General features: G+C 50.5%; 1 protein-coding gene across 1 annotated transcript; it reads left to right on the forward strand.

The window, feature by feature from the left end:
• The first annotated feature begins 1,345 nt into the window (after window positions 1-1,345).
• On the forward strand, window positions 1,346-26,856 carry HGD (homogentisate 1,2-dioxygenase). Its single transcript, XM_074593697.1, has 14 exons — window positions 1,346-1,473; window positions 6,665-6,736; window positions 9,240-9,328; window positions 11,067-11,172; window positions 15,080-15,139; window positions 15,615-15,706; window positions 16,376-16,410; window positions 17,590-17,669; window positions 17,799-17,898; window positions 20,259-20,383; window positions 20,985-21,089; window positions 22,284-22,410; window positions 25,684-25,865; window positions 26,478-26,856. The coding sequence occupies exons 1-14, from the start codon at window positions 1,459-1,461 to the stop codon at window positions 26,607-26,609; spliced, it is 1,320 nt and encodes a 439-aa protein (XP_074449798.1). The 5' UTR covers window positions 1,346-1,458; the 3' UTR covers window positions 26,610-26,856.

Below are 26,856 nucleotides of genomic sequence, written 5' to 3' on the forward strand. Positions count from 1 at the left end.
AGCTTTTCAACCGTGAGGGCAACCAAGCAGTGGAACAAGCTGCCCAGTGAGGCTGTGCAGTTTCAGTCTTCGGAGGTCTTAAAGAGAAGACTGGATAAAGTCGTCATCAGCCTGGTCTGATCTCAGAGCTGACCTTGCTTGGAGCTGAAGGTTGGACTAATGACCTTCTGAAGTCCTTTCTGACCTGAACTGTCTCATGATCCTGTCATCCTAAGATCAGAGGGGACAACCAAGGAAGACTATCTCTACCTCTCCCCTGCCAATAACCACCGTCTCTTCGTGCACCACACCATCTCCCTTGTAGCAGCCAGCCTCATTCATCAGACCTTAAAAAGTGGCAGCTCTCGGTGGCTCTGACATATTACTCGGGGTGGTTTGAGGAAGTTCCAGTTTTTAGAGAAGACAAAACAATTAAGACCTGTCCCTCTTGCAGACCAAGCTCTCGCTGGCTGCTGCGGTCACCACGCAAACTGGTAATTGCTTTGGGGAGCAAAGGCTTCCAGGACTCTCTAGGAGAGGGGGAGACATTAACTCCAGGGTCATGTTCAAATTTCAGTTGTGCCTCCTAGAGATTTCCTCCTGGCAGGACTTACAGTAGAGCAGGTCATGGAAAGGAAAAAACAATAAAAATTGGCCTTTTTTTTTTTTTAAGGAGAGAGGAGAATTCAAAGTAAAAAAAATCAAATAAAATCAATTGATCTTTTTTTTCTGCAGCTTCTGGAAACGCAGAGCTACTTTCATTAGTATTCTATAGCTAAATGCTTGCTGCTGCTCCTGCCTCAGCAACAGCTTTCTTGAAAAATATTAATATTTCAGAATTTGTAAGCGCCCCTCACTAGCTCTAATCACCAGAATACAAAATCCTCCTCGGCTTTTGGCCCCAAACTGCTGTGTAACGTGTTTCACAAGTATCACCACCTTCAGCAGGACAGGGATGTGATCCTTTCTGTCCCCAATGTAACACAGCTCGGAAGCATAATGAACACATATTTGTTACACATTTAGAGGATTGAATATGAAAGTTGCTAGAGGTATGATTTATGGAAGAAGCTGATAAAACAGTTGCAAAAATTACTTTTATTTGTTCTTAAACACCTCGGGGGGGGTGAGGGGGGGGGCGTTCCCCCTATGTGTGGGAACTACGACCCCTTTTTTAACATCTAAGGAGGAAAAAGAGTGGCAAGGAAACCCATTCCCACTCATCCCCCCCCCGCCATTATTATCTTCAAATCGATCCCGGGGCTGGTTCTGCGGCGAAGGGCTGGCGTTTGGTTAAACACAGACCGGGCTGAGCAAACAGGTTGAAAACTCCCTTGGACTTTCTCACTTCCAGCACTGTCAGCCTGCCATCGGCCTGGCTCGCTCGACTGGCTAGCAGGCTTTGCTTGGCGGGCTGCTTCGGCCAGACACCTGCTTGGGGTTTGTGTCTGCTCCCACAGGAGGAGGACCAGGAGGAGGATGGCGGGCTTGCAGGTAAGGGGCTGGGCGCCTGCGACCCACCAGTGCTGGCTGTGGACACCCCTTCTCCGCTGACACCGAATTTTTGGCGTCTGTTTCACTTCAGCGTGGCCCTCTTTTGTGTTTCAGGGTGTGTTTTAAAGCTCTCTTGGGGTAAAGGTTTTTGCTGTGTTTCCTCTACCAATGGGCTTTTCTTTCCCTTTTCTCCTCCTTTGGAAATTGTTCTTGGTCAGCCTGTCCCAGCACAGGACTTCTTCATCGGGGAATTTGTCCTTCCCCCGCCCTCCATACGCACCCCTCCTCCTGCCCCGGCTGCCAGGGGGGTGTTTCCCCCTCAGCCTATGAAATCTGGCTGGCAACATCTGCCCAGATGTTGCAACCCTGGCCACCATCTTCCCCGGCAGCCCAGGGGAGCAGCAGCTCCGTCCTGGGGCAGTTTCTCAATGCCCCGCACAGGGCATGCCGGCACACTGGGGCTCCGGCCATGCCCTCTTCTCCGAGCCTCAGCGGGGCAGCCAGCAGGAGCTTTCCCCACCACCATTTGCCAGAGCATGGGGGAGTTTGGGGAGAAGGCTGGGATGTGGCGGGTGGCTCACGCCCAGGCTCACATGAGGCTCACAGCCCTGAATCTCATCGTCACCTCGCTGTCGTTGCGCCAGGGCCAGCCTCTCTGAAGAGTCCTGTCTCCTCATACAGTAGAATTTCACTGCGCCTCTTCCTTGCCTGTCCCTGACACCCCACAGCTCTGAAATGTCCTCTTTCAGCATTGGGGGCAGCCTTGCCCCCATACCACTCCAGATGAGTGGCCGACAGGTGTTGGTCACGGTCATGACAGCATCTTCCATGTCCCTGTCTCCAACTCATCCCTAGCAGACCCTAGCACCTTGTTGGCCAGTATGACTTTGGCCACAGGTTGAGCATGGGGCTGCCCAGGGCTGCCCACAGGAACGGGCTGCTCTGCCAGCATCTCCCCTCATATACATATCATATACATATCACATACATCCATACCCCATTATCACCTCTCCCCAGCCAATCTTCTCTTTGAGTCTTTCCTAGGAAAGAGTTGCTTCACCCATCCTCTCTGCTCTTCCTGGCGTCCATCCCTCTCTTCCCTCCTCCACCGAGTGCCCTGACCCACCTTGGAGCTGGGCAGGTCCTTTCAGGAAGGGCCTGGCCCTGGACCATCCCCGGTACTTTTAGAGCAGAGGGTTGGTCAGACATCGGGGAGACGTCAGCTCCTGCCAGGGATGTTGGCCCTGCAGGACCATGGCAGCACCAGGGCAGAGCTCCGGTGTGGGTGCTTTGGTTCAACCCCGCAAAGAGGCTGTGGAGCCCCATGCAGAAGGTGAAAGACTTGCTCTGCTCATCGCCCCAAATGCTCATGTCCCTCTTTCTGCGGGTTTGTGTTAGATGCTCCGGTGTTGACTGAACGGAGCTGATACGAAGTGCCATGCCTTTTGTCTAGAGATGAATGTTGTTTTCCTGTGTCCTGCAGCAGGAGCTGATAGAGAAATGTATTATGCAGCGTTTGAAGAAGGGCCTTAATTATTTTGCAGTCTATGTGTTCAGACTTCAAATGCCTTTTTCCCATGCCTGCTGTCTAATCCGGTGAACAAAAGGTTATGGTTTATAGGTCAGAGCATGACACCCATTGCGAGCACTCTGTTTTGCATCCTGGTTATCCCAATCAATGAGCTTTGCTGAATTTTTTATGCTGTGCCAGGCTTTTATCTCTCCCATTTTATTGAAAAACGACAAAATAAAAAACAAAGTGGAGTCAGATGAATTCCTAAGATCCCGTTTGCATAAAAAGCTACAGGATCTCGAACAAAATAACAACAGCAGGAATTAAAAGCCGAAGTGAAAACAAAGGACCGCAGAGAACTTTTTGTTTTATGAAACCACTAGCTCAATTACCAAAATAGTTCTCATCAACCGACCCGACCTGGAGTAACTCACAACGTGGCTAGGAACCATGGAGGCCAGGCAGGGACCTAGATGGAGGTCAGTTTGGACTAACGACCCATCGCCGTGCCATGGAGAAGAAGGGTTGGTTTCCATCTCTCCAGATGTTTTTGCACGGGAAGGGTGATCCGGTGTCGGTGCCGGGCAGGCAGAAAGGGGTCATTTCTCCTGGCTCGGGGCCACCCTGTACTACGCAGACTGGGAGGTGGAGGCGGGCTCAGAGGGTCGGCAAGGAGAAGGGCCATTGTGTGCCTGGCCCTTGTGTTGTTGTTCCTGACCGACCTGCATCCGCTGGGTCCCCTTGTGGTGCTCCAGAGCCCTGGATGCGCAGCTGCGCAGCTATTTTTGCCAGCCCAAGTAGTGTTTGACACCAAACCCTAAGGGCATGGAGAGGAGAGAAGCCTCTCTGAGGTCTGTCACAGGGAAAGGCAAAATAAAACGAGTGAATGAGAAAAGCCACACTGAGCATCCAGGCAAAGCCTTGGAGCCACACAGGGTGATAAATCACCAGCAGGACGACGTCTCCCCTCCCGCAGCTGCAGTCCTGCCAATGTCTTTTTTTTCAGCCCTCGATGCAGTTACCTGAGGATTAATTTTTTTTTTTCTTTTCTTGGCAAAGAAGAACTGATTTGACCAAACAATGATGAAGCAGCTTCTGCCCCGGCCCTGGGGGCAGTGGGGTGATGCCACCCTCTCCCAAACACCGTCTCCTCCCCGACTAGGCTCCCCTGCCCCAACCCTGCCTCCTCGCTGGGCGAGAACCAGCAGCTCTGCAGCCCCCGGTGATGCCCAGCCGAGGAAGGCAGCAGCTCTCCGGCTGGCAGCCCGCTGGGAATCTGCCTGCATGGCTGTGCTTGGGGCTGGCGAGGAGCCGTGCAGCACCAACACGGGCACACAGCGGCTGCCGGCATGAGATGCTGGCTGCTGAGTTTCTTTTCTTTCCTTCCCCACCCCCTTCCTAATCCCAGCAAGCAGAAGTAAAGGGGCTTCTGTGGATGCGGAAGGGCAGGCCAGCTGGGCAGGTCACCGGCTGTTTAGCCTGAAGGATGGGGGATGGATATATCACCTCTGTGCCTCCTTCCCCCTCGCCCCAGCACCGTGGCAGGGGGCTGTCGGGGAGCACACGCTGGTTACCAGATACGCAAACCCACCGAAGAACCACAAACCATCCCCTCCCAGCTCTCCACCAGCTCAGTGGAGCGTTTTTCAGGTGGTGCTCAAGCAAAGCAGCCTGCATGTTGCATTAACCCTCTCCTTGCTGTGCTAATGGCAGAGCATTCTGGGCCCTGCTGGCTATGCCTCCAGAAAATAAGCATGCCCCCCTCCTCCTTCTCCTCCTCTTCCTCCTTTCCTCCCCTGTTCTTCAAGGCTGTCCCTCAGGCAAACGCTCCAACCACCTCTACACTGCAGGTAGAGGAGGATGCAGTGCGGAGGTCTCGGTTAATTCTGGAACTGCTGCAGTCCCATCAGATATTGCTGCATTTCCTTTTAAACGAGGGGAGAAAAAAAAAAAAAAAAAAAAAAAAAGAAAAAAAACCCGCTCCAGTACAATACATTTGCCAAGGCTGCTTAGGTGACCTGCTGCTTTGCATATCAATATGCTTCTTGCAGAACCCAGTGGAGAGCAGAGTCCTAGCGGCGTACGCTCGTTCATAAGAAGGAGAGAAATAGCCTCCCTGATCTGACAGGAACCGAGCTGTTTTCAGGTTCAGGCTAAGCAGGGCTTCCAGCCAGCCTGGCTTCCTCCTGGGAATGGGCTTTTCTTATGGGTCGCTGAAAGGTGCCGGAGGAGAGCACACGGCTTGTCAGGAGGTTTCAGGTTTGCTTTCCGAGTGTCTGCCACACTGGGAAATTTCTAGGGAGGGATGCAAATTGCACAAGGCTGAGAAACCCTGGGGGAACTAATCCAGGCACTACAAGGATATAATAAAGCAGGGATGGGGGATTTGTGCCTCCACCTTCGTGTCAGGCCTCTGCCCTCTGGGGTGTCGCACCGCAGGGACGGAGGGTGCCCGCCGCTCGCTGGGGTTCCTCAGAGCCCCGAGGCAGCTGCTGGGGAGCAGCAGCATCGCAGCGATGAAGCCACCCTGTCGCCGCAAGCACGCATGTGTCAGCCGAGCGCTGGGATGCCTGGGCTTTGCCACCCCAGAGCCACTGCTTGAAGGCAGACGAGCAGCCCGGCTACTCTCGCAGTTGATAGAAGGAAGCATTAATATTTAACTCTCTCCCCAAGCCGCAGAGCCGAACCACTGATCGCTGCCAACACACCTCTGCGTTCATGCAGAGTTCAGCTGAGTTGCTTCATACCTTTCTATAGCATCTGGAGGGACTGTCTTTACATTTCTGTCAGTGCGAAGCTAAGGTCTCTGTTATACCTGCTTCCCTCACGTGTCTCAGGTTCACTGTAGGGCTACTCTCAGTGCCGCAAAGCTGGGAGCCACATCCTGTGGGGTCCTGTGGCTTTTAGCCATGCTCAGACCACAGCGGCCGTAGGCAGGGCAGGCATGGGAGGGCATGCAGGTCTGTTCAGTCCATGGGTCTCTCGGGTATGCATCGCCCTAGAAAATCAGATTATCACCTGCTAATGATTTAATTCTTGCTTACTACCATGGTGGATGGTTCACGCCCAACGGGGTGATACTCATTTAGGGCAAATCAGTAACACAGTGTGAGTCCCAGCAGAGCTTCCTTTCTTCCCTCATCCCAACTACATCCTGACCTTTTTCGTGGTGGTCATGGGGACGTATGGCAAGAATTCAACAACCAAATGACTCCCAGTTTCAGTCCCTGAGCATCCAAAGGCCATGACTCAGTGCATGAATTTACAAGGCAGTCTGCAGATGTTGGAACATGCGCTATTCAAGCCAAGTCAGGATGGTGCTAGCCCACCTCCGTAATGTTGATGCATAGTTCTTCTATACACCATCCTGTTTTTCTTGAGGCTGACTGCGTATGCGATATTTGGTATATTTCTCAAGTGCCTTCACGGTGCAGATGTGGTCAAAATGTACATGCAGATGTAGCAGAAGAGCAAATCCTGTCTGTCCTTCCTAGTCCACCATGCGGTTAGACAACGAAGCCAACCCAGGAGGCCCATGGCAATACGCAAGTAGATAACTTGGGAAAGTCTTGATGACTTGAGCCTGGAAAAAAAGCATGGGAAGCAATGGATGGCTTGTTTGGAGATGTTTTGCTTGTTCATTCAAAACACTGACGAGTTGTGTGGTTTATTTTACAGTACATGTCAGGATTTGGAAATGAACATGTTTCTGAGGATCCACGCTGTCCAGGAGCTTTACCAGAGGGACAGGTACTGAGGTTTTTTAAGCGCTTTATTAAAATGACATGGAATAGAGTGAATATCTGTTCCCTGGGCTTCTTTTCATCTTAACATGTTTCCTTTCTCTCTGCCACCACAGAAGTCTCCAGGAGCCTTCTTTATGCAGGACTGTAATAACATGCTGGCAAAAATCAAAATTAAAGATTTCCATTCATGCTTTCTATTTTTAAGTTACTTGTGAGCTTCCAAGTTTCACCTAGGGGATTAAGACTTTTCTGAATTACCTCTGCTCAACAGCGGGTTTTTTTTCCAAAAGGAGTTTGCAGTAAAAGTGTCTTTGCCGCACCGAGAAGGAAGCCATCAGCTCTGGAATAAACCGGAGCGGAAGTTTGAAGGTTGGCAGAGAGACATGATCATGCAGGAGATGCGGTTTTTGGGATTCCTGTAGGAATTGGGTTTGGTGAAGCTGGCTTAGAAGCCTTTGTCAGGACAGCAGCTTCTTTGTAGGGAGGGGACATGAACGCCTGTAGTAATAAGCCGAGAGATTCATTCTTAAAAGTAAGTAACTTCTGAGCATGTTAGAATAAAATAAATTACGTTGGGTCTTTCTGCTTTAAGGGAAGGAACAGTGACGCGTGTGATGCTAGCCACTCGGTCTGCAGAGGCAAGGATGAAACCCTGAATAATTAAAGCTCTCTCATCTCCTTATTGCTGGTGTTTTGAGGCTGACTGTGCCCTCCCTTGCATGCCCTGCAGTCCCTTGGACTTGGATGGCAGCATTTTACGCTCAGTCAGTGGCACCCCTTGGTGCAAGTCAGCTCCTCTTCATCCTCTGTGCAAGGCGGCCAGCAGAATTCAGGTCAAATAGGGAACTTCACCCTTCGCTTTTCCTGAGTTTGCTGGATCCCCCCGGTTCTGATGTTCTACATGTTGTGTGTCAGTGTGGACAGTAACACACAACACTAGGACACATGAAATGCGTATGTATACCCCCTAGGTCTGCACTGCAGCCTATGGTGTGCCTACAAGAAAGAAAAACTGCTGTGCTGGATCAGACTGATGGCTCAGCCGGTGGGGTGTCTTGTTTCTGGGACTGGCTACAGCAGATGGGGGGAGAAAAGACGTAAGAAAGAGGCCCCTTAAAACTGGGAGATCAACAGCGGTGACTGCTGGTCTGAATAGGCAGTGGGCTGTGGTGGATGTGCTCCTCGTGATTTCCCAGAGCAGCACCACTTTGCAGGTGAGGAGACCCCTCCAGCTCCTGGTGGAGGTACCCTCATCTGGACAGAGTTTGGACTCGGTGTCAAAAGAGTTAATAGAAAAATCTGAAAACAAATTAGACAAAAAAAGTCTCCAGTCCCAGGGGTGGATCCTTTCTCCTCTGCAGTATTTATAAGACTGGCATCTGCAGTAGTGCTGGCTAAGATAAAAATGACAAGGGCTATTGATCCCCCTGCTTCACTGCATACCCGTACCGACAAGATGGAGTTTGAGGGCTGGAAGCTGCGTGCATTATGAGAGCTTTACCTCTTCCTCCTGCCCACCTGTCAGGGCAGCGTTTGATACTGTATGGATGGCTGATCCGCTCAGCCGCAGCAGGACGAGAGGATGCTAAACTAGACCTTGCAGGAGGGAGATGGGACAGCAAATGGCGTATGACTGTCCCACCGGGGTATTTCCTGCAGTTCTTGGATGCCTTTGCTTCTTGCTGATCTCAAATAGACGCTGGCCTACTTAGATCAAAATGTCTCGTTTCTGTTCTCTGAAAAGGAGGAATCTGTCCTTCAGTTATGAACTCACAAGGGCTGCTAAACCTGTGCTAGTCACACCCACGGCTCTGCAAAGGGGAAAGTGCCCCCTTTGTACTCCAAAGGAGGACTGCTGCTGCGCAGAAGCCCTGTGGAAAAGCAAAGACTCCCACACAGGTCACTCTTACTCTTGGGCAGCAAACGGCACTGGCAGGAGGAAGCAGCACGCTACCAAAATCCCCGCTCTGGGCATCCTTCCCCCGGGCAGAGGGCAGGAGGAGAAGGGGACCTTCAGTGTGTAGGAGGGAGGAAACAAAGGTGCAGCTGCTGCGAGTCGTTATCAGCCCTCTGGAAAGCCAGACAGACATAGTGGTCTGGGGCAACCCCTCTGAACACTTGGTCCCAAAAAAGTTTGTGCATAATGATGGTCTGCTTTGCAGTCTGTAAGCATCGGGAATAACCCTCTTCTCCCTGACGCTCCTGTCGCTGACCCTACCGAGCACCACTTGCTCCAGCAGCAGGCGTGCTGCCTCAATGGCTGCGCCGACTCCTTTAGGGCACTTCTGAAGCCTCTTGCATGTGGGAATGGGTTTTGGGGCCTGGCTGGTACCCTCAGGGCACTCAGCCTCACGGGAGCAAGGAGATACGACTACTGGGGCTGATGCACAGGCTCAGGAGCACAGTCCACCCCATGGCATCAGTCTGCAGCCCACTGATGGGGGTTCCAGAGCTAAACCCCATGCCGCTGCCTCTTACTCCTTATTTTTCCTTCTCCTCCCACTCAGAATAACCCGCAAGTCTGCCCGTATGGCCTGTACGCTGAGCAGCTCTCGGGCTCTGCCTTCACCTGTCCCCGGCCGACGAATAAGCGAAGGTACGGTGACTCCCGGCAGCGGGTGGGTGACGTGGGGAGCTTGGGGTGAGGGACGGGGAGCGATGGAGAGCCTGCCTCTGTGCCACCAGAGCTTTCTGCGAGCTTGGGTGGGTGGAGGCAAAGAAACACGCATCGGAAAACCTCCACTGTGTGCTGGGAGAGGGGCAAAGGCAGAAAACCACAGGAGAGGGGCAGGGCGGTCAGGTGGGGTGAGTGGGTTGTGAAAATGCTGAAAAAGAAGGTGCCAGGATGGGGAAGAAAATGGTTTTCTGAGAGAGGAGAGGAAGGGGAGGGGACATTCATGGGGGCCAGAGGGTCTCGAGGGGGCTGTGTGCTGCGTGAAACAACCTCGGGGTCTCAGCCCTGATGGCACTGAGAAAACATCACTGCTGCTACCGGCACTGGTAAGCACCTGACGGACAGTGTCAAAACCGAGCCTCCGAGCAGGACTCTTCCCTCCTCCTAAGGGATGCTCCTGCAGACTGGCCAGGGCCAGTGAGGCACTAGCTCAGGCTGTACCTGGTTTGGGGCTGGCCAGGGGCTCAGAGCAGCGCCAGGCACCCAGCACTCTGGTGACTACCCGCCGTTCCCAGCAGAGCTGGGGACAGCTTGTTCCAGCTGGCAGCAAACATCCCAGAGCTCTGTCCCGGTCATCGTGCTCCAGCTATGACCAGATTGCAGAAGATGGGTTTCTCGTTTTGCTTCTCCCATGGTGGCTCTTCTGTCCCTTCTGTTGTTCGTTCAAATGAAAGGCAAATGCATCATCCGAGCTACCTAGCAGAGCTCTGCTCTCCGGGCTGGTGCCAGCTCGCAGTGTGCGTGGGAAAGGGATGAATCATTGTTTGCGGCACGAAGATGTCCTTGATGGAAATTTTCCAGCTCTCAAGGGAGAGCTCCCTCCTCCCCTCTCCCACCCACCCAAACTGCAACCACCGCTGTTAACACATCAAAGGCGCTGGCAGCCCTGCCCAGCTCAGGCTTTCCTGATTACCTCTGCTCTCCCACCTGATTAAAAACCCAGCTTCGGGCTTGGCCGTGCCGGTGTGTGGTGTGTGGATGCCGGCCATGGCTGCCGGAGTGGTGGGAGCGGCAGGGGCTGCAGCCGCGGACACATCAGACAGCAAGGAAGGAGAGTGACGGTCCCAGGCAGGGGTGGGGGCATGGGGGACCTCCTACAGCAGTAGGAAGCGTCATCCCACATAAAACTCTGGTGATCCGGACTCTGCATCAGCTCACTGGTGGTCCTATGGGTGTGGCCAGCTAGGCATAGGATGCTACTTTCAGTAATCCACCCAAATTCAGACACTGGCTGTGAACCTTCTGCCTCCTGAAAGCTCCTCTGTATTGTAGTTAGATACTGTGCTTGTCCCTGTTTTGTCTGAGCTGCTTTGTAGCTGTGTTTAAATAGGGTTTTTTTCCACCTCAGAGATAGCTGTATCTTTTATTTTTATATACATATACATGTGTGTGAATGTAAACATACGTAATTATATGTAAACACACATATAGACATTTACCTGCATATAACAGCATAGATTTTTATTTAGAGCCTATAATAAAAAGCCATTTCTCTGGAAGTCTCTGGCTGTGAGCTGGTGTTTGATATTTAATACACCTTTTGGTCCAGTTGCCACCAATGTAAATGTTACTCATACCTTTAGAAGATCAATCAGCTGGCCACCACTCAGAGGATTTAACCTCTTCCCCAGGCTAATCCAGGTCTTTTCCTTCTTTATAGCTGGCTGTATCGGATCCTACCTTCAGTCTGCCACAAACCCTTCAAACCTCTCAAGGAGGGCCACTTGACACATGACTGGGATGAAGTTGAGCCTGACCCCAACCAGGTAACCGTGCTGGGAAGAGCCCTGGTCCTGCCAGGAGGACAGTCAAATATTAAGCTAATCAGGGGTGCAAAGGCACTGAGCTGCAAGAGGTCTGAGGAGAGCAGTAGGAAGCTGGGGGTCTGGCCAACACAGGAGCTGGATCCTTTCTGCCAGCTGTTGTTCCTCACCTATGGGTCATCCAAGGAAGGACAGCCCTCGACGCAAAGCCCTCGAAGATTGTTGCTTCCCACATTGATGGATGCTTGTGCTGCCTCCCAGCACGGCTGCAATGTCACAGGGTTTGGTCTGTGCTATCTAGTACCTCCCTTGGGGGGTCCTGTTGGCCACCCCTCAGGCTGCTCCCTCTTCCTCTTCAGTTTCCCCCATCAAAGGCTCATCATGCCCCAGCCCAGCAGGTAGAGCAGCAGCATGTCTCTGCCATCCATCCCCTCCTTCCCCATGCTTTCGTTGAGGCTGCTGGCTGCCAGCCTGTTTCCCTGCAGGCCTCATGGGAAATCAAGCTTCATTCTGGAGAGTCACACAGAGACGTGGCATTTGTCTTCCTCTGTTACAGCCCCGCTATCATCTTTAATCATGATTTCTTCCCTGCCAGCCCCAGAACATTTGGCTTGTTAATCTGACTCTCTCCTCCTGCCATTCTCCTCTCAGCATCATATCACGGTCATCGGTTTTTACTCCTCTCAGGTTTTGCCCTTTGATGCATCATCATTAGCTAATTTCCAGTCTCCCAGCAGCCTTGCCATTTGTCTAAATACTTTCCCAGTTCTGCTGGAATATGTTTTCCAGCCACTGACCAAGGAGCGGTGACAGGCTCATATTTAGCACCCTTTGGTGCTCCTTCCTACATGAAGCTCCAATGACTTCTGTTACCACCTCATCCATCCCTGACGCCCTTTCGCAGCCCGCATCTACCATTACGGTTATTTATGATTACGGTAATTCCAAGATGCCTAGCTCTCAAACATCTCAAGATATTTACGTGTAATACATCTTTTACCTAAAAGAACAGCAATGAGACTCTTGCCCACTCTCTCTCTCACCCGGAGGGGTTATTTCCCAGCAGCAAGTGGGAGCCATCCAGTTTCTTCTCATCCTTCCCTTCTCATCCTCTCTGAACCAGAGCCAGAGGCCAGGTTCAGTTGGTTGGACAAGACCAACACTTCCCTGCAGTGCTCTGTGTTTCGCCCAGCTCATTTAAGGAGCTTTCCTGATCATTATCCATCTAAAAGGATGGACATATGGAGGTACCTTATGCAAAGCTCATTGAAGTCAATAGGAAAAAAATCCCTTAATGTTGCCCAAAGACAATGGCAGAATTATAAAAGGCACAGGGCACAAAACAGAAAAGGGGACTAAGAGGATGAAAAAATATGGAGCGACATCCATGCAAGAAATGCTGAAACAGAAGACGGCTCTCCAGCCTGGAACAGAGATGACCAAGAGAAACTATGATTGAGAGATGGGAAGAAAATGAATACCAATAACGAATGTCACATTAAAAAATAAATAAAAGCATAAACTGTGAAACTTCTTGCCAGAGGATCCAGGTGGGTTCGAAAAGTGATTGGACAAACCTTGGAGAGAGAAAACCTATAAAGTAATAGTAAGTACCGAGGTGCTGTATTTCAGGAGGCTCACAGATCATACAGCAGGGAAACAACACTAAAAGCTTCCTTGTTTTAAGCACCAGGCACTGGCAGCCGCTGGCTGTCTTAGACTTCTCTTCTGCTCAGGGCACTTGTTCTTCTCTTGCACCAGTGAAAGCCCAATGCAGCAGAGAAACACCAGATGAATGGCGTGCAGACCCGGGCAGTAGCTTAGCAATTTGCAAGCGTTTCTGAGGAGAGGGGCCAGACACCATTTTTGGTTGCAACCAGTGGGCTGGATCATTTTTCCCACTTTCCTTGTCCCACAGGAATGACAGCTGTGGAGGTGCCCACAGGGACCAAAGTGAAAATGAAGCTGTTATGTAGGAACTGCACTATACTTATTACTTCATCTGTAGAGTTACTGTCATCTTCTGTATTCCCCAGTGAGAAAAGACCATCTTTATACCTGACATTTATTTCCTTTCTTTTGCCTGTTCTCATTCCCTGTCTGTCTCTCCCCCCAGTCTTCAGGGTCTTCTGTCTTTGTCCCTCCCTGTGTCCTTTCTGTCAGTATTTCCCAATGGTTTCTGTCAAGTGGGTCACAACTTCCAGCCCTGGAGGCTTAAATGAACCATTAGAGGAACAGTTCACATTGAGATGTCACCACTGGCCTTCACAGCTGCCATGAAATCAACAGGGAAGGGGAAGATCCCACTGCGGGGGGTGGCAGCAGGCTCAGGAACACCTTCTGACCATGCTTTGCGCTGGCTCTGGTTCATGTCTGGAAGACTGGATTGGAAACCAAAGGAAAACATGCTTTAAAGAAGTCCAAAAGCAAAACCTGAGGTTCAGCGCTCTCTTACTGGCTCATCAGTAAGGTGTTGATACCTTGCAAGGGTCACATCTGGTCTGCTGGTGGGTGTGTTGCATTCTCCATCCAGAACATGTGACTTCTCCATCAGCTTCTTCCCCACCGCCAGGCACCCCAGCAGTGTGACCCTGAGCAGGCACCATCACGGAGCCGCCCGGGTGTCCTGGGGAGGAAAATGCGGTTCTGCCTGGCAGCAGATGGGATGGGGGGGAGAAAGGAACAAGGGATGGATTGAACCCAGGTGACCCAAGGCTGCTAGTGGTTGGATGCCCTCAGGAAGCAGATGGCTTCAGAGAGCAGAGCGGAGAGGGCCAAGCTGCGGGGCCAGGCCTGGGGTGCAGCTGATTAATTAGTGATGAGCCCCTGCTTCGCTCAGCTTTACTGGCAGATGCACTCGCTGGGCACAGTTCCCTGTTTCCTCCCAAGGCCGGCTCTCCAGGAGAGCCTGACAAGTCGCCCGGCCACCCACATTTTGATTTGGGTCTGGAAAACTTCCATGAGGCATGGGGGAAATTATTCAAATTTAGCTGAAATTTCACATAGTTCAAAATTAGTGGGAGAGGCAGGCACAGGCACAGAGTCCCATAAGCTTTGTTTTCTGAGGGCACCAGCCTAAAAACGTATCAAGAATTGCCAGGTCGGGTAGCTAAAAGCAAGAGAATGCTCTCGTGGATGCCCAGAATCACAGACACTTTCATCTGGGGTCAAGTGTATCGATGCAGGGGATATATATCTGGCAGCTGGCCATGTCAACATCCTCCTAATTTGGGGTGTTTGGGCTGGTCTGCACTGAACCCCCCCACCCCAGTGAGGGGCTGTCAGTCACAGCACCTCGTTCCCAAGAGCTGCAAAGCCGAAACCTTAATACGATATTAGAGGCAGTAAATACTTTGGACTCCTCTGGCACCTTCTGCCTGAGGATCTCAACAGGCTTTGCAAGAAGTAATTAGTGCTGCTTAGAGCTCCCGCTCACGCAGGTAGAGATATTTCTGCTTCGGATGTGGGGAAAATGAGGTGGAGCAAACAGGAGTGATATGCTTGGTTCATGGATGAAGTGAATCATCCAGCAGGGAGTGGAGCACAGGACCGTGACAATTTGGATGTGGAAAGCCGGCGCATCTGAATTTCTTTGCCCTCAACAGTGTTGTTAGTAATAAAGGAAGAGACAGCTTTTAAATAGGACTTTTTTTTTTTTTTTTAAACCTTGGCACTACACAAGCCTGCCAAATATTTCACAAAATTATGATTAAAAAGGAAAAAAAGCTTCATAAATCAAAAGAAACCTGTAAACCAAGTTAAGCAAGGCAATGAGGAAAGAGAGTCTACCTCAGCTAGCAGAGAGCAGGGAAGCAGGGAGCGTGCAGGGTTCTACTTCCTTTCAAATTGCCACTGTTTGCTTTATAACCACTGGCCACCGCCTTTTTGCTTTTTGTTTGCCACAATCTAGCTGCGCTGGAAACCTTTCGAGATCCCGAAAGTCCCTCAGAATAAGCTGGACTTTGTGAGCGTAAGTTGAGGGGGGCCTGGGCATCTGGGGATCCTCCATCTCTGCTTCCCCTTGGGGGGGTAGTGGGGCACATGGGATGCTCGGCATTGGGCTAACAGCAGTGGTTTTGACACCGCAGGGCTGGCAGAGTATCCGTGGGAGGGGAGAGGATCCCGGATTTCAACCAACTGACAGTGGACCTTATTACCTTCATCGGCTTTCAAGGAACTCTTCCAAAAAAAGCCCAAATCCCCAGCTCTCCCCAGTCCCTGGGCTGGAAAACACCAGCTTACATGGATTTTTAAGAAACACCTAAAATATTAAAGAAAAGCCAACACATTTGGCAAAAGGCCATCCATGGGAAGGCTGGTAGTGGTATGGGAAGCGGGGAGAGGGAGGTGAGCCCCAGCAAGGGGGTGGGATGAGGGGAGGAAAGGGGTCTGTCCCCTGCCCCGCTGCCTGCCGCTCACTCCCCATGCTTTGGGTTTGCCCGCAGGGGCTGCACACCTTGTGCGGCGCCGGTGAGCCCAGAGGACGCAATGGCATCGCCGTCCATATTTTCATCTGCAACACCTCCATGCTCAACAGGTCAGTGAGTGCCACGCCGGAGGCTTGGGCTGCCCCAGGCTGGCTGCCTGCTTGTGTATGTCTGTCACCGCGGTGCTTCAGTCCAGCTGCTCCCAGCAGTGCTGTCTCTGTCCCTGTGTGCCTGTGTGCACAGGCGAAGGTGTCCATGGTGTCCACGTCAGGTGTTGGTGAAGCAAGTTGTGCTCCCCGGTTGAGCACTGGAGGAGTGGGTGGGGAGCCACCAAGAGAAGGAAGGAGCTGGGCATGGGGATGCAGCAAGAGGGGATACGTTGGATTCAGGTGCTCTCATCCCAGGGACCAGAGATGCTCCTCAGAGGTCAACACGTACACAGGCTCTGGTGGTCATTGCTACCCCCTGCAACGGCTCATGGGGGAAGTCAGCCCTGCTCCCCAGTTTACAGCGCCTGATGCACCCATGGCCACAAAGGCAGGGACCTGGCAGAGGTCAGAGGAGATCCTGCTTCCAGAGCGTGCACATTAAACCTCCCTGCCTCCTCTGCCCCTGTCTGTATATTGCATTTGCTGACCCACAAGTAGCTTTTCGGGTGCTGAAGGGGAGACCTCTGCCACACCAGTCTCCTAGCTCAGACCTCCACAGCTGTGGTCGTGGCATGTGCAAGCGCCTGGTGTTTATGGCACCTTGACCTTCCTGTTTTATTTTTTCTTTAGATGTCTTTATAATTCGGATGGTGATTTCCTGATTGGTGAGTTGATGTTCTGGCTTTTCCTTTCTCCCACGAGGGTCTATCTGGGTTGCCACCTGCCTGCCTCTTTGTTCCTCCACAGCCTTGGTCCCTACAGCCAAGATTTTGAGGAGAGGGTTGGCTGCACCCTCATGCCATCCAGATTCGGTGGCCTGGCACCAGCTGGGCTGTCGGGTGGCTTGCGCCGCTCTCCTGCAGCTCAGAGAGCGCCCATCTGTGCCAGACCTCAACTTTGGTTTTGAGCAGTGACCCAGCTTCCTTGGCGTGGTGCTCAGGGATCGTTTCCCAGCGCTCCCCAGATTGGTATTAGGCGCACCACAGGCGGAGGTTTTCTGGAAAACATAAGCCTCAGGATTTCTGAACAGCTTACAGCTAGATGCCTTCTCTGCTTCAGTCCAAGAATATTTGGCACGGCAGCTTAGCTCCTGCACTCCGCCAGCCCCAGGCAACCAGACTGCCACGATGAGTGTTGAGGTTGGCACATAACGTGCACACACACTGAAAAATATTCTGAGCAGTATCAGAAGCCTGATATTTACTTGTATCTTTCTTGACGAAGGGACAGACATGCCTTGGGGTCACCAAAAGAAACATTTCTCCCATCAAATAGCTATTAAATTGTTCTCGCTCACCTCCCTCACTACCATGAAGTAAAAGTGCCAGGGCAGGTTTTGTAAATCTGCTAGTTTTTAAAGTCAAAATGTGAGCTCTTCTGCACCAGGACAGTCAAGGAAAATAACACAGACATTAGCGAAGCATTACTTCTAGCCTCAGGAAGCAGGGAGAATTAGATATTCCCAGACATCTCACACTGCCACAGTCATGACAAGGATGGGCACATGCACCATTTTGCGTGAAGATCATGAGACTGAGAGGTATGAGCCCAAATATATCAAGTCTCCTTTATTTGGACTGTGGCACAAACCCTATGTTAAGGGAGCATGAGGTGCTGGATGACCTGCTGCGATGTGGGGGCCATGGGGCTGGTCTGGAAGCTCTCCCTCCAGTATGGGCATCTCTGCTGCAAGGCTCTGCATGGGAGAGGGAGCCCGGTCCTGCTGTGAAGCAGGATCAGAAAGGGCCCATTGCTCTTCCTTGGAGCCTGGTGCTCTTGGGGGACAGAGAAGGCGGCAATCACCACGTTGCTTCAGCTTTTCTGCCTGCATTTTGTTTCCACAGTGCCCCAGCAAGGGAAACTGCTCATCACCACCGAGTTTGGGAAGATGCTAGTGGAGCCCAACGAAATCTGTGTCATCCAGGTAAGGTCTGGCTGCACCTTGCCTGTGTCTCAGAGCCTGACATTGGAGCAAACCAGCTCCCGCATTCAGCTATTTGTGGTTTGTCAGGGAAGTCCTGTGAGGATGCTAGTATCTTCCTTTATTTTCCAGCAAGGAATGCGTTTCAGCGTGGAGGTGTTTGGAGAGACCAGAGGCTACATCCTGGAGGTGTATGGGGCACACTTTGAGCTGCCTGATCTGGGACCCATCGGTAACAATCTCCCATCAGAGCTACAGTGAATTTCATAGATACAGCCAGGAATTACAAGCCCTAATCCAGCCTTTTATCTCCTATGTAATACTTCCTCCCATGCACACGCTTCTTCCCAAAGACACTTTCCATCCCAACACTGTTATTCCCCAGCAGAGCAAGCGTTCTCCCCCAAAAATGTGACAGCTCAGTTTTCCCAATTTTCCCCTGGGACTGAAGTGACTATTTCTCTCCCACCCCCTTTTCCACTTTCTCTATTTCCTTCTGGTTCGGGAGTCCCCAGCTGCTGGCTCTGAACCTGTTCCTACCAAAAGAAACTCAAAAGGCCATCATCACCAATGCCTCTTACTTACGGATATGGCATAAACTGGAGTTAATAGGGAGAATTTACCTGGTAAAAGGAAAGGCAGATTTGAGAGTCAACAGATATTCTTGAAGCCCCATTTTAGATTTAATCAAGTAGTGTTTTTCCCCCACCCCTGTTATCAGAGGTGCCTTAGAGCTCTAGAGCCAGAACACCTTAGTGTCAGAAGCTGTTCCTCTTGGAGAATTAGAAATCAATAAAACGAGCAGCACAGGACTAGGATCAGCAACACGTTTGCATCTCCGTGTTGCGCTGCCAGGGCGGATCTGCTTTCCCCGAGCACAGGCCTAGCTCTCAGAAATTACGGATCCTCTCTGCCAGCTGCCTCCTGGTCCGTGCAATGTCGCAGGTCGCGAAGACACAGTCTCTTGCTGCTGTGACAAAGCTATCATGAGGGTGCACGGCATCTGAAGCCCTGCCGACCCCTCTGTGTTTTCCCAGCCAGCTTTCTGGCGGTGCTCAGCTCAGGTTATTTCACTTTCCTTATCCTTGCAGTATTTGCCTCCAAAGTTTTCTTACTCAGGAAAACACCTCCTGGTTAGTGCTACTAAGATTGCCCCAGGGAAGGGAAAAGAAACTTCCCTTGCAACGGCTAAAATAACTACAAACCCAGTAACAATAGTTTCCCATCTTCAGACTGGTGGTTTGTTGGTGGTTGTTTTTCATTTTAGGTTGCTTCCCCCGCTACCTCCCTGACTGGGCTTGTTTTATAACTCTCAGTGAGATCTAAAAGACTGGCTATGCTTGAAGTCAACTGACTAGGTATTACCAACCAGTAACCAGCTTGGTCTGGACCATCTGCATTCAGAAGGCATTTGTAAACATCTCATAGCCATAGTCAATCTGAAGCTGGTCATTCCTGCAGGGGGGAACTAGCCCCCTAGGAACCAGCCATTTAATGGGACCCGTCTCGAGCATCTCTCCCGTGTGACGTACACTGCACAGCTCTTTCCGCATCGAGCCTACAGTGATTTTTCAGCAGCTTTCCTTTCAGCCAGCTGAGGTTACCTGCCTTCACCCGCTTCTCGCGCTCTGTGCCTGCTCCACTTGATTATTGATATTGTTGCCCCAGCCTGTTTGCAACAAGTTTTCCCATTAGCTAGTTTTTCAGACACTGTTAGACTGGGGTGGGATTTTTTTCGGTCTCCAGAAGGCAGGAATCTATTATAACGTTTACTTTGTGAAGAAAAAGAAAATGAGTGCACTTGCCTGTAAACCTTTTCAGGAGGTGGTAATTATAAGAGCTCCTCTTCTCACCACCTACCCGCCTTCCCCTCGGAGACCAAGATCCTTTGTATTTCAGTCTTACTTTATTCTGACTTCACTTTTCACTTGAAAAAAATGACAGCTAGAGAAAAGCACTGACTGTTAAACCCTAGCAGCAGGTAGTAATGTCTGCATTTTTATCCAAGAAATTCAAAAACCCTTCGTAACAATAATACTAATGAGAAGAAGAAGAATACTTCAGCACCCATACGGTGCTTTACACTTTGAAAATGCACTCCTCACGACAACCAACCCCTCAGTATGCCCAGAGTCTGTAGGTATCACTAGCCCTTATTTTACTACTCTTCCTGCAAGCATTCAGAAATGTATTTGGCCCCCTCATGACATGCCTCGTAACCTCTGCACGGCTATGTGTCCAACCAGCAGGATGTCCAGGAGCAGAGAACAATTCACCCTCCTTTTTTTGCTTAATTCCTAGTTGTTGTGTGCCTTTAATTGAGGATGATGTACTAATCTTGTTCAGAAGGCGACTAAGGGATACCTGTCTTAGTCACATAAGGGGAGCATGGACTTAAACGCTCGGATGTATTACAATTACCTACTTGTAGGAGCACAAGAAGTACATGACTCTCAGGTTTTGTGGTGGGCCAAGAAGCAGTACGGTCATTCACAATGCAGAAGGGCACCCACAAAGCCAGGAAATTGCACCAGCCTCTCACTTTTCTAGCAGGTTGCCCAAAGGGCTCTGGCATCTCTCTTTCTTTCGCAGGAGCCAACGGCCTGGCCAACCCGCGTGACTTCTTGGTGCCTGTCGCATGGTACGAGGACCGCCAAGTGCCAGGGGGTTACACGGTGATCAGCAAGTACCAGGGCAAGCTGTTTGCAGCCCAGCAGGTGAGGATGCCCCAGGAGAACAGGTAATGCTGAAGCGCAGCGACTGCCAGGGCATGGCCTGGGATATGCAACTCAGCAGCATGCATGTAGTCTCAGGAGGTCCTGCTGGGTCAAGTGGAGCAGGACTGAGCCCTTGCCTTGTTGGGTCATTCATCTTCCCAGTTGAGGCTCCACAGCCTAGAAAAAAGTGTTTGTGAAGACTTTGCGGCCCAAAGACTCAAAGATGGTCTTTCCCTCACTGTTTCCATACATTTATAGTGAGAGAGTAGAAAAGAGGAACTGGGGCTGTTGTGAAAAGCCAGGGTTTCCTTACCAGAGAGCCAGTGTTGCAGCTGGCCTTGTTCAAGCACTGCCTGGGCACTCAAAAGCCCTTGGAGACCAAACCCCAGAGGGAGGGATGAGGCTCACTAAGTGGAAATGCTGAGAAAAAACACTTCCTTGCAGTGGCGGGCTGCGCGTAAAGGGCTTCGTGCTCCAGGTTCCCGGTGTACCTCTCACCTCCACAAAACCCATTTTTAATTTGGGAAAGAGCAGTGCCCTGCACATGTGCAGCAAGTCGGAGGGCTGTGTATGGTAACCCTCTGTCTCTTTGCTTTGGTAGGATTTCTCCCCCTTCAATGTTGTAGCTTGGCACGGGAACTACACGCCATACAAATACCATCTGGAAAAATTCATGGTCATTAATTCTGTTGCTTTTGACCACGCGGTAAGTTCTGGGGCTGGGCAAGGCAGAGCAATGCTGCGTGGGCACCGTAGCATCCAAACGCACCCTGAACTCCATGGGCTTAGCGCCTCTTAAAAAATATATTGCGCTCTAAGAAACAGTGTGAAATCTCCTATGCTGCTTTCTCTGGGCCCAAACCAAGCTCTTGTAGAGAAAGACAACCTCCTTTTTGGTACAAAGACATAACTGGAGGTTGATCCACTTCTTAAACAGCTTTATGCAGCTTAGCGTAGAATTCCTGCACCCTGGAAGAGAGCTGAATACCGAAGCCAACACACACGGTGCAACTCAGCAAAAAGAATTTTCCTTCAAATTCTTGCCTTGATTTATTTCTTGCAATGGCACAGGCTCCTTCCCCTGGTTCTTCTGAGCCCAGCACTGAAATTCATTTGAAGAGCTGGCAGCTTTCATTGCAATAATTTCGAGATCTTATGGAAAATAACTAAAGCCAAAACTAATGTGAGCAGCTCTTCTAAAAAGGAAACCAGCCCAGTGGGAGAGGTGCCCACAGCAATGCCATCTCTTGGCGCTGCTTCTGCAAGTGGGTGTGCAAGGAGACTGGAGAATTTCTAGTGAGACAACCACCAGAAAGAATTGTTTAAACTCCAGAAAAACCTGCCAGGAGAAGGATGGATTTGGGATCAAAGCCCAGAAAATCACTTTACAGGACTAGAGGCTTCAAAAATCCTTGAAGCAAGCCACAATTTCTCTGTGTGTTGTTCCCCCTGTTTGTAAACTAACAGGGCTGTGAGGCTAGATGCCACCGGAGCATGTTCCTGTCCTCTGTAACTGGCTAAGGAAGAGGTACGGTTCTGTCGTAGGAGAGGTGCTGGAGGCTTCTCCTGGTATTACAGTACTCCATCTTTCAGGGCTGTCCCTCCCCTGCATCTGTGCTGCTGACTGCAGGGGCACCTCTGCTGGGTCAGGGAAGGCTCTCCAAGGCCGCCTAAAGGAAGAACCATCCAGTCCCACCACTGGCCTCCCATGTTCAGCATGGGATCAAGATGCTGGGTGCTGTCACGCAGGGTCACAAATATCACCCATACCACCAGGTGGAGGTGGTAAAAGTGTTTTGGTGAGGGAGAGGCTGTATCAGTCAGGTTCACCAGCTGGATGACCTGAGCAGACAGCTCAGAGCCCTGCTCTGTTTCATGCTTTTTGCTTTGCTTTTTTCAGGATCCTTCTATCTTCACTGTCCTGACAGCCAAGTCGACTCGTCCTGGGGTGGCACTCGCTGACTTTGTCATATTCCCCCCACGATGGGGGGTAGCTAACAACACCTTCCGTCCACCATACTACCACCGTACGTCTGCTCTTTGTTGGTTATGCTTGAGTACAAGATTTCAGGGAAAAAATAAGCCTCCATTTATTTGGAGAGCACGAGCGGGGAAGAAGCAGTCTGATTTTTTGCCCTTGGCACAGTTAGAGTCAGCTTCTTGGAGTCAGTCAGTCCTCCCTGGAAAACGAACAAACCCAAAGATGTTCCTATTTAGAGCATCTCAGGAAAACTCAGGGGTGACGGGCTGGCGGTGTCTGCATAGGTGGATGCGTCTGTACTCAGGGGGCTCCCACTGAGACCGGGTGCACATTGAACTTGGCATTGCACAAGTGCGTCAGAAATTGTCCTGTCGTCCAGCCATGAATTGCTTAGCGTCTTATTAGAGTACATAGATGAAGAACAGGAGAAAGGAAAATACAACTTCACAGGTGGCGAGAAGCAGAGAGAGACATAGAGCTGCCCAAGGCCACTCACAGGGTGAGACCAAAGTTACAGCAAGGGACTGAATTGGTTCTCCTGAGCCATTCTTCACCATCTGCACAGTGATGGAGGTACCTCTGGCATTTAAGAAGTCAGAGATCAGGAACTGAGCTCCTTCTCAGGCAGCCGGTTGGTTTGGGGGGGATTTGGTTGCCATCACCAGAGACAGTTTCTTTTTGGCAGTTTTTTTATTTCATCTTGGCAGAGCACAGCCACACGTTGCGCCAAATAGATGCTAGAAATCAGTTGCCCACATGGGCTCGCCCTTCCAGGGTAGGGATGAGGCAACCTGCTCTATGAGACTGAGGGGGAAAGCTTGCTCATGCTGCACCCCTTCTGTCGACAGCTAAAAGGCCCCATCTCAGAAGCTACCAAGGACGCCCTATGGTTACTTTGAAGTGCTGAGAGGCTTTACTTACTGCATACTTACTAACCACAGTTTAATAGCCAGCTCCTCTTGCTATTAGACATATTTCCAAGCGTCTTGGGGGCTGGCAGAATTAAGTGGCGCTTGCAAGCACCGTAGGTAGCTGTGCTGCCATCTGAGTAAATCCCACAGGCAAAGTCCTGCCCGGTTGTTCTGCTTTCAATCGCAATGATTCCATGTGTGACATGGAAACGTGTCTCCTGACTGGCTGGGACAGTGCCAGGTCACAGTCACCTCTTTTATTAGACCCTAAAAGGTGGGACACACAGCCACCTTACCATGATTAAGTTGCTGGGCATCAGCAGAGCTGTGATAACTTTCCACAGACACGTTGTGTTGAACAACATAAACTTGTTCGACCTTGCTTAGTCTGTGGTAAAAGATGGTTGAAATAACTCTCATTCTGTCTGTGTTGTGAGCTAAGAGTACCCGTATCTACCACAGCTACTCACTTGACCACAGTATCTCAGCCATAGGCTTGAGCAGTAAATTAGTGATGAGCAGGTTGGTTGTCTACTCTAGCCCAGCCATGGAGGGGCAGAGCTTGAGTGGGTAAGGCAGACATCACAACAGTTAATTATCAAGACACTGCACTTTAGTTCCCTCTGAAATTAGGGCGGTGATGAGTCTTGTACCATTAGAGAGGCATAACAGGACCGAGCAACCCTGGGGTAGGAGTAGCATGAGCTCAGTGCTGCTGAACTCTCCTCTCTCCAGATATTTTACGAGAGGCCCATTTTGTTTGCCAGAAATCCCTTGTTGCCTCCTCTTCTCAGGTGCAGTGGAAAGCCTGTGTTCAGAGAACTTTGGTGCACTCAGAGTCATGGCTTTTGTCTAGCCTTAGCTTTGCCCGAAGTTTCCCCCTAGACGTGGTAACAATTTCACATACAAAGGTGTCTGTGCGGCTCATAAATACTGACTTCTCTTGGTCACCTTTCTGCATCCCTGGAGCCTGTGAATTAGTCCTAGGGTCTTTGCACCACAGGTTGAAAAATGTGTCTGATACAGCTTTTATACCATATATCTCCCCTGTGCCTGGGAGAGTACTTGTGTGACTCTCATTTCAGTGGGACCTAGAATCTAACGGCCACTAAGTGATTTTAACTTCACAGCATCCTGCTTGTAGAGGACAATGCTATTTTACCGACAGGGAATGGAGGTGCGCCTAAGTTCTTGGGGCGGGTAGGAAATCTGTGAACAAATAAGAAACTGGACTCAGCTCATCTCTTAAGTCCTCGCCTGGCTTCCTGCTCACCAGCCCACTCTTCCTAAGCAGTAGCATGAGTCCAGTTGCAGACGCGTTGGATTTCCAGCTCTTAGGGTCTGTACAGCCGTCTGAGCACACCAAGTGCAGTACGTGAGCGAGTTCAATGAAAAGCCCATAACAATCCAGTCTTACATGAGATACTGACAACTTGGGATGAAAACTAATAAATGTTTGCATACGTATATAGGCCAAGTCTGCTTTGAGCCAAATTAGTTTTGTTGTTAAATGTTTCAGACCCTGGATTGTACTTAACAAAGACTGAACTAGTGGTTAAAAAGGGCTATATATAACATAGCTACACAAGCGTGTCCTGGTTTTGCAGAAACTGACCGCTAAGCAGAAAGTTGCCATATTGTTTAGTCACATCAGGTCTACTAAAGCTGAAACCTTGGGATGGCACTTGTTAAAGTACTAAAGTACTCCAGGGAGCATAACTCAGTGAGTACTGAATGACTAGATACAGCCATCCTTACCTAAGTTAGTCGTTTATTACTCCTTTGGTTTCAGAGGGTCTACTTAAAAGTATTCTTCCTTGGGGAAAGATGAATTTGGCTCCTTGTCTTTGGGCACACAGTGGCTCTCAAGAAATAAGTAAATGATGCGCAAATCAAAAGCATAAAGTACTGAAAGCACCTGGCTGGACTGGAGGTGGTAGAAGAATATCGAACAAAATGATTTCAAGCTTACAACCTGGGAGAGCAGAGCAGCCTCTCTCACCAGACTGATGGCCAGGCATTTTATGCCTCAGTGCCTGTAACACAGGGATGATTATACTGAACTTTCTTTCCAGCACTTTAAGATCTCTAATCCGAGTCTGTAAATATCAGGTTACACCACGCAGGTGCCGTACTTACACAGCGCCAGGTGGTAGGAAAAACACACGTCTACCAACATCAATGCACCTTCATTAGGGAGCTGCCAGTTTCTGAATCCAGATAATTAAGAGCGGAATAAAACCTATACAGCTTTACAAGCATTGCCTGTAGGAGCCCTGATGTCCTCTGTTGTGATGCCCTGCCTAGGAACCTCCACTCCACCCACTGCCTGGCCCAGCTTAGCTCGTGGGCTTCAAGGAGCTCACAGCTCAGCTGGGGTTGCAGCCTCTTCTCTATGCCTCCTGCAGGGAACTGCATGAGCGAGTTCATGGGGCTCATCAAAGGCCACTACGAAGCAAAGGAGGAAGGCTTCCAGCCTGGAGGGGGCAGCTTGCACAGCATGATGACTCCTCACGGGCCGGATGCTGACTGCTTTGAGAAGGCGAGCAAAGCCAAGCTGGAACCTGAGAGGGTTGCAGAAGGGACCATGGTAAGGAGCCAAGAGAGATGGTAAAATTTTGAATACAGCATGGCACACTGCGGCTGTGCCGCTCTCCAAGTACAGCCTAGCTTCTTGCTGGCAAGTTGGAAAAGTACTTGGACCAAACAGCTGCAGCATTCGCCTCCCTTACCGATCAGCACCACTCAACTCCCAGGAGCTCCCCTGGAGACATGCGATGCCAGGCAGCTTTGATCATCGTCCCACATAAATTGTTGCCTGAGCAGGAAGCTAGGAATTTTCATACTGATTTATTTAATTTTTGTGTTAGCCTATGGACAAAGAAACGAAACCCCTAATGGTCCTCCTTTCTCTACCCCCTAAAATCTAATGATGATCATCAACAGACCTTGAACTCGAGCTTTTGGAACAACCTAGCCTTCCCGGGTATGCAGGGAATCCTTCCCGGGTATGCAGGGAATCACACCAGCATTGCAATGCCAGCTCTGAAGAGCTTTCTCCCCCTGGGTTGATCGGGATGGAGGCAGAACCTGGCAGGGCTGGACCACATGCGCAACTCCTGTCTGTGGTAGAGCAGAGCCACCTCGCCTGGATGCAAACTCTTGCTCTCTTGCCCTAACCTACCTTCCCTCTTCTCAACAGGCCTTCATGTTCGAATCGTCCCTCAGTCTGGCCGTCACCAAATGGGGCCTCCAGACCTCCAACTGCCTAGATAAAAACTACTACAAGTGCTGGGAGCCTCTGAAAAGCCATTTCAACCCAAAGTGCAAGTAAAGAGAAGTATTTGTCGCTTGCAATGAGTGAGTGAAGACAGGCAAATCCAGCATACCTACGTGTGGTGGCACAGTTGACTCGGGCTATCCAGAGTGCCCCAGCACAGAACGGCATTTCCAGCAGCCACCGAGCCATGAAAATGATCATCCCTATGTAACTTGGGAAATGCAGTAAAAAAAAAAACCACCATTATTTTTAACTTTCAAGTACCCAATTAAAGCTTTCCTGGTGACACGCTGAAGCTGAA

Source organism: Larus michahellis, chromosome 1, assembly GCF_964199755.1.
Source record: "Larus michahellis chromosome 1, bLarMic1.1, whole genome shotgun sequence".
Classification (NCBI taxonomy): domain Eukaryota; kingdom Metazoa; phylum Chordata; class Aves; order Charadriiformes; family Laridae; genus Larus; species Larus michahellis.